The sequence below is a fragment of the Scomber scombrus genome, chromosome 6 (assembly GCF_963691925.1).
Source record: "Scomber scombrus chromosome 6, fScoSco1.1, whole genome shotgun sequence".
NCBI lineage: Eukaryota > Metazoa > Chordata > Actinopteri > Scombriformes > Scombridae > Scomber > Scomber scombrus.
The window spans coordinates 4,372,159-4,379,806 of NC_084975.1; the positions used below are offsets into that span (position 1 = coordinate 4,372,159).

Below are 7,648 nucleotides of genomic sequence, written 5' to 3' on the forward strand. Positions count from 1 at the left end.
AATCATATTTTCTGTACCTGGTGCAGAGTTACACAGCCCACTGCTGCAGAGTTTTATGCATTAACGTTCAGAGTCTGTTTCATCACTCTCATTTAAAGTTTTTTATCTCATTAATCTTTTTTGGGCCTTTGGGCCAGAAAATCAACACAACAATCTTTATAGTTTCCCCTGTATCATTTATTACATCTATTTATATCAGAAACTCATGCACTTATTAATGCTGGTGTGTTGGCAAACAGCTGCAACCTTCCTTTGAATGACAGAAAAATGACATAATGTGAACTGAGAACGATGTAAAAGAAAACAAACTGAGATGGAATATGATAGAGAAAATGGAGTAACAAACAATAAAGTATAAGGCAAAGTAAATTTATTTGTACAGCACATTTCAAAGTGCTTTACAGGATATAAAAGCAACACATGGTAAGGGTTAGGGTTAGGGAGAACAGTCCATGGTGAGGGTGGGAGGGGTCTCTGGTGATGTTGTGAGCTCTGGTCAGACAGCGTTTTTATGCGATGTCCTGGATGGTAATAATAATCTTCTCCGCTGTCCTCACCACTCTCTGCAGGGACTTCCAGACTGAGGCCCTGCAGGCTCCCGACCAAACAGAGATGCAGCTAGTCAGTAAAAAAAAAAAGAAAGAAGCTAAAATAAAATAAAACAGGAGAATACAAAGTTAAAGTGCATTGTAATACCCTTAAAAGTATGTGTACTCATAATTGAAAGACATAAAACTAATACAGACGCTAATTTCAACATTTAATGATGAACTTGGTTATCAATAGTATCCTCCTTTAAATGTGAATTAAATTAAGCATGCTCTAGGTTAGATTGTTTATTTATTAACTAACTTGAAAAAATGGGTCATTCTTTCAAGTCCAAAAAAACCACAAAAAAACAAACCAGTGTGGGAATAAGCATGTGGCATCAAGGTGAAACGGTCTTATCAGCAGGTTCATTCCTACCTTCAATTTTTCCTCCAAGTTTCCATTAACGCCTCTCATCCAGTCCTGATTACTGTTCACAACGCTGCACAGACAGAAACACACTGACTTACTTCTCAGTTGTGTATTTCGGGTTTGAAACATCATTTAATTCATTTTTAAGCTCGGCTCACTTGTTTTTCCAGAAGACATGTCGGGTCTGAAGCGTACTCTGGGTCTTCTGGCTCTGATGGTCGTTTGCATCGCAGCTGAAGAGAAGAAGGTGAGTTTTGGAGTCTATTTAAACTTTAATTTTGTGGCTTTGAAACAGTTCAGGTTTACCAAAAAGGTCAGAATCAAACAGGGAAAATAATAACAGAAGGCAGGAAGTGAGGTTTAAAATGGACAGAAACTTTACCCCTAGTTTATAAAATGTGCATTTTATAAAATGTATGTTTTGTTTTGAGACTCAGTTGTCTGTTACATATTTGCTTTTCTTCTCTATTTCCTCCTTTATGAAGATTGTTTGACTTAAAGTTAAATTAAAAAGTAGGATGTATTTTATGAACTGTCACTAACAATAATTTTGGTGAATTAGACATTTAGACTGCTTGGTGCTTCCCTACTACAAATACAACAAACAACCAATTATAATAGAGGAAAATGTTGTTTGGAATTTGTTTTATTTTTCATATTTAAATGGCAAAAATATTTCATTTCTGTTATTAATATCTCCACTAATCTCAAATTGTGACATCATGTACAACTGTTGATGAAATAACTTTTTAACTCTCTTCTCTCATTACAGGTTAAATCTGCCTCTGAAAGGATTGAGGAAGCCAACAGGAACATCGGTGAGATATTTGAAATATTTGAGATACTTTAAAAACATTGTGAAGACTTTCAGTTATTCACACAGATGCATACAGGTTTTCTCGATTGCTTTATCTGCTTTATCTGAATAAATTAGATTCAAATATTTTACAATGGATAAGTACATTTTCCAACAGTTGCAGGTAAAGTCTGCCTTTGATCTACCTTCAATGTCTTTTCTTTAGTTAAAGACATCATGAGCAAAACTGCAGAAGGCTAAGACATCATATTCTTATAGTTCTTATATTCTTATTCCTGCTACTCATATTTTTCCCCAAATATAAAATGATTATTTAATGTTTATTGATTGATTATTTGTCATTTACAAAGCTTGAAATTATAATACCTTTTTTTATCAATACATTCAAGAACCATATAATAATTTGACGTTTTTGGAAATAGGTTTCTTCACTTAAATGCAGAGAGTTGGATAAGAAACTTGGTACCACTGTCATGTATTTATGGTGTATATGAAGCTGGAGCCAGCTGCCTGTTAGCTTAGCTTAGCATAATGACTGGAAACAGGGGGAAACAGCTAGCCTGACTCTAGGTTAAAAAGTCTGCTTATACCTGCACCTCTGGAGTTGAGTTCTGCAATGGCCTAAAACTGAGACCCAAACCTGGCCCATTTCAGACCCGAGCTAACTGAACCCGCCTGGTATACTAATGAATTTGAGACCCAAACCTACTAAACTTACAACAGTAAATTAACACAAACTATGGCACAACGGCCGAGAAGCTTATTGTCACTTTAGTGTTGTTATCATATATTGTCACAGTTCCCAAATAATTCCTTTAAATAACTTTTTCATAATCTCAAGACAAGTTTGCAAGATCATCATTAGAATTTGATGCTCACTGATTTGTGTCTCATGTTTTGACATCAGTCAGAGGTCCTGATGGGCCCTTTGTGGCGGATGACATCGCCTTTGACTCTGAAAGTGAGAGAAACGCCGACCCCTGCACCTCCCGCGACTGCAAGTGGGACAAGGCCAGTGACGGCATGGTGTACGTGCCTTACGTCATCGCTGACCACTACAGTGAGCTGTTTTTACTTCAACTATAATAGTAGAAATGAATCACATCTTTTACTGGTTAGTATAGAAACTGTGTAGAAGGACAAAAAGTACTCAAGTATTAGATTACAGATATAAGTTTTGCATTCATTTTTTTTACTTCATTTTACTGTATAATTTTATAAATTGTTAATTGAAAGTATGCAGAAAGCACCAGCTTTTTTGTTTGTTAAGTGCATCTCAAAATTTAGCCAGTAAGCACACAGTTTGGATTTAAAAGTAAAGAAATATGAACATAAACTAAATGTACAAAAAAAAGAAATATATAAAAACTCATAATTGAAAAAAAAATTAATCTTCACTGTCAAATTGCATGATACCTTTTATTTGATTTATTGATGTTGCAGCTGGTGGCACTATAATTTTATATTGTTATGCAGTTTAATCTATTATAATGGATCATATTTTATAAGATGATCATGTTTTATAAGTGGAATCCTGCAATTTAAATATTACTATACCAGAAATGACTGTAGCACAGTAAAATGTACAGTGCAGAAGTATGAAATAATATAAAATGAAAGTCCAAACACCTCAACATTGTACAGAAATGCAAAACTTGAGGAAACAATCAAACAGCCAGAGGTGAGGAGCCAATCAGTAAAATGAGAATATATAGGAATTATGTCATTATGAGTATATAACACCTGGTTTTTACACTTCCAGCTTCTCGAGAGCTGGCCATCATCCAACGTGGTCTTCAGTCCTTCCACAGTGTCACCTGCATCCGATTTGTCCCTCGCAGCAGTCAAAGAGATTACATCCACATCCAGTCTCTGGACGGGTTCGGCCTCATTTCATATTTGAATCTCAAGGAAAACATATCATAGACGCTTGAACTTGTACTTCATCTATACACAAAAAAACACAAAACAATTGAATGTTTCCAGGAAACACATTATAAATTAAATGAGACAATTTACTTTAATTTTGGCTCATAATAATATATATATATAACTGTACTAGACACATGCAACTGAATCTCCGTTACAAATTACTACCTACACAAGTTTTGAATAATGGCAATGGGGTTACAACTTAATCAAGAGTTTTGGAAACATGTAGATCTTAAAAAGTCATTACTTTATATAAAATCTATCAAAATGTCAAGCTTCCAATTAGTCAAACTGATATTAATTAGTCAAAGTACCACTGAGACTTTCTGTGGAGACACTTGTAACTTTTAACTGGATTAACTGTAACTTTAAAGACTTTCATTCTTGGTTTTTAGTGTGAATACATACACACAATAACATACGCTGTTCACTATCACCATCATCTCTCAGGTGCTTCTCCTATGTGGGCCGCCGTTTCAATGCTCAGGATCTGTCTCTGAAGCGTTCGGGCTGCCTGTACAATGACGTAGTGCAACATGAGCTGCTGCACGCTCTGGGCTTCAAACATGAGCAGTGCCGCTCCGACCGAGACCAGTACATCCGCATCCTGTGGGAGAACGTGATTCCTCGTAGGTTACCCCTCCCCTCTTGACCTTTATGTTTACTACCATCCTGTCACAACTTCCCATCCTGGAATCTTAGAGTGTGAGTTAATATTTCACAATACTGCAGCACTTGATACTGAAACATCTGGTGATAAGGTTGAAATTTAGCTTTGACTAACATTATAATCTGTGACAAGGTATTTTTTATTGTCCTTTAAAATTTCTTAGATATTTCCACCCCAAAAAAATGAATCCAAATGATTTTGGTAACTCCTTTCACTCATTTTGTAATAGAAAAAACAAGATATACTGTATATTACCCTCCTGTTGTCCTTGAGTCAAGGAAGGAAGGGAGGAAGAGGGAAGGAAAGGAGGGAGGAAGGGAGGAAGAAGGAAAGAAAGGAAGGGAGGAAGAGGGAAAGAAAGGAGGGAGGGAGGAAGGAAGGAAGGAAGGAGGGAAGGAAAGAAGGAGGGAGGGAGGGAGGAAGGAAGGACAGAAGGAAGGAAGAAAGGGGGATGGATGATGGAAAGAAGAAAGGGAGGGAGGAAGGAAGGACAGAAGGAAGGAAGAAAGTGGGATGGATGAAGGAAAGAAGAAAGGGAGGAAAGAGAGAGGAAGGAAGGAAAGAAAGAGAGATGGAGGGATGGAGGAAGGACAGATGGAAGGAAGGAAGGGAGGAAAGAAGGAACAGTCAAAACAGACGGGGTCAACTTGATCTGGGAGGACGACACAAAGGTTAAAATTAAATCCTCAGATTGCCATTAAACCCCAATTCCCAATTCCTTCAGTGTAATAGGACACCTTTACCTTCATCGGACAGTCATTAGTGAAGAGGAAGACAGGAAACAAGGGGAGAGAGATGGGTATGGCATGCAACAAAGGTCCCTGGAAATCAACCAGGGATGTTGTTGTTCTGTTGCATGCACAGTAACCAGTTGGCCACTAGGTGCTCCAAACTCTACATTTTTAACCCCATAAGACATTAAGACAAATGCCTCACTCATGGTTTGCTGATAAAAAGCTAGAAAGCAGCAAGAAATGTTAGGTTTGCATTAGCGATGACTTAAATGCAACATGTCATGCTTTATATACTGTTATGATCTTGGATGTTAAACATGGTCAAAGGTCCAAAACTTGAGGTGAATATATGCAAACCTAACCTTTGTTGTATCGGAGCAACCCAGGCCTGTAAAAACACAACAGTACTCTCAGGATCACGACCAATATAACGTTTCCTTTTTGTTGTTTTATGCTCAGGTTGGGAGTACGCCTTCGACAAGATCAACACTCTGAACCAGGGAACGCTCTATGACTACAACTCTGTCATGCAGTACAGCAAGTAAGAACAGAGACACACAACACTTCACTTTAATTACTGTCATTTCTGCTGTAAAAAGCACATTTTTATTCACCATTTGTTAACCCTCCTGTTGACTCCATCTCTTCTGACTGTTCCTTCTTTCCTTCCTTCCTCCTTCTTTCTTTAATTTTTCCTTCGTTTTTCCCCTCCTTCCCTCTTTCTTTGCTCCCTCCTCCTTCCATACTTCTTTCCTCACTTCCTTCCATCCTTCCTTCCTCCCTCTCTCCCTCCCTCCTTACTCCTTTCCTTACTTCTTCCCTTCCGTCCTTCCTTCCTTCCTTCCTTCCTTCCTTCCTTCCTTCCTTCCTTCCTTCCTTCCTTCCTTCCTTCCTCCTTTCCTTCCTCCCTTCCTTCTCTCCCTACTTCCTTCCTCTTTCCTTCTTCCCTCCTTTCCTTCTCTCCTTCCTTCCTTCCTTCCTTCCTTCCTCCCTCCTTCCCTCCCTTCCTCCTTTCCTTCCTTCCTTCATTCGTTCGTTCCTTCCTGGATCTTACCCACAGTGCCACCCACATAATTATATATTTTTTTAAAAAGACAAAGTTTACAAGGCAGAGCTGAAGACTTCAAACTGCATGCAGGGAGAGTAAATCTGGATCCACGATTTGCTTTAACCTTTGTGTCTTCCTCCCGGGTCAAATAGACCCCGTCTGTTTTGACTGTTCCTTCTTTCCTCCCTCCTTCCTTCCATCCTTCTGTCCTTTCCTTCCTTCTTCCATCTTCCATCCTTCCATCCTTCAATCTTTCATTCCTTCCTTCCTTACTTCCTTCCTTCCATCCTTCCTTCCTCCTTTCCTTCCTTCTTCTATCCTTCCATCTTTCCTTCCTTACTTCCATCATTCCTTCCTTCCTTCCATCCTTCCATCTTTCCTTCCTTACTTCCATCCTTCCTTCCTTCCTTCCTTCCTTCCTTCCTTCCTTCCTTCCTTCCTTCCTTCCTTCCTTCCTTCCATCCTTCCTTCCTCCTTTTCCTTCCTTCTTCCATCTTCCATCTTTCCATCTTTCCTTCCTTCCTTCCTTACTTCCATCCTTCCATCATTCCTTCCTTCCTTCCATCCTTCCATCTTTCCTTCCTTCCTTCCATCTTTCCATCTTTCCTTCCTTCCTTCCTTCCTTCCTTACTTCCATCCTTCCATCATTCCTTCCTTCCTTGATCCCATGATCTTAAAATCAATTAGAAAACCAACTGAAAGCCAATGTAAGGACATTAAATCCAATATTTTATATCTACGTAACATTTTCTTCATGCTTGTTGGATTGTTGGACTTCACTTGCATAAACATCAATTTTGTCGTCTGCATAAAAGTGGTGGATATTATCTAAGCATCCCATCAGCTTCTTTTAAGTATAGTATAATATGTTTAAATCCAGGTACGCCTTCTCCAAGAACAACCAGCCCACCATGGTGCCAATCCCCAACCCCAACGTTGACTTCGGCACAGCTACCGAGATGAGCCAGAATGACATCGACAGGGTCAACAGACTGTACAACTGCAAATAGACCGGTACATACACACACACTGCTAAATGCCATACAAGCATTTATTTCTTAAGATAATGTTTCTTATTTTGGGACAAGCAGATGAGAAGCAGACTTATGACAAAACAGAAAACTTGTGAACTGTCATAAAACATACACAAAAAAGTACACTACTATGGCCTCAGTTGCCCATTTTATTGCTTATACAGTAAACTGGCTATAGGATGGGAATTTGTGTGTGTGTGTGGGTTTTTTTTCCGTCCAGTTCATATTTTCATCACAAGTTCCTATTTCCTTACACTTGTTTTGTGTTTAAATCTGAATACTTTCCTAGAAATGTGACTGCTTTTTAGAAGAATAGAAGTCTTTCTTCTTCTATTTTGTCTACTGACCTGCAATTTAGACCTGACATACTGTTCAGGGTCAAATTTGATCAATTTGTACCTTTTAGAGCTATAAAAATACCCTATACTTTACCTAATGTGATCCAGAATATAC

The 7,648-nt window shown here is 38.4% G+C and overlaps 1 protein-coding gene across 1 annotated transcript; it reads left to right on the forward strand.

Annotated features, from left to right (window-relative positions):
* Positions 1 to 1,135: 1,135 nt before the first annotated feature.
* Positions 1,136 to 7,171, forward strand: LOC133981390 (high choriolytic enzyme 1-like). Its single transcript, XM_062420044.1, has 7 exons — positions 1,136 to 1,207; positions 1,733 to 1,778; positions 2,685 to 2,837; positions 3,540 to 3,657; positions 4,160 to 4,338; positions 5,573 to 5,654; positions 7,042 to 7,171. The coding sequence occupies exons 1-7, from the start codon at positions 1,136 to 1,138 to the stop codon at positions 7,169 to 7,171; spliced, it is 780 nt and encodes a 259-aa protein (XP_062276028.1).
* The last annotated feature ends 477 nt before the right edge of the window (positions 7,172 to 7,648 follow it).

What these genes read in the sequence shown, in the direction of transcription:
- LOC133981390 (XM_062420044.1), top strand. Translation starts at nt 1,136, where the DNA reads ATGTCGGGTCTGAAGCGTACTCTGGGTCTTCTGGCTCTGATGGTCGTT. An exon ending in CACATCCAGTCTCTGGACGG is followed by an intron (nt 3,658 to 4,159) that starts GTTCGGCCTCAT and finishes ATCATCTCTCAG; the next exon opens with GTGCTTCTCCTATGTGGGCC. An exon ending in GTGGGAGAACGTGATTCCTC is followed by an intron (nt 4,339 to 5,572) that starts GTAGGTTACCCC and finishes TTTTATGCTCAG; the next exon opens with GTTGGGAGTACGCCTTCGAC.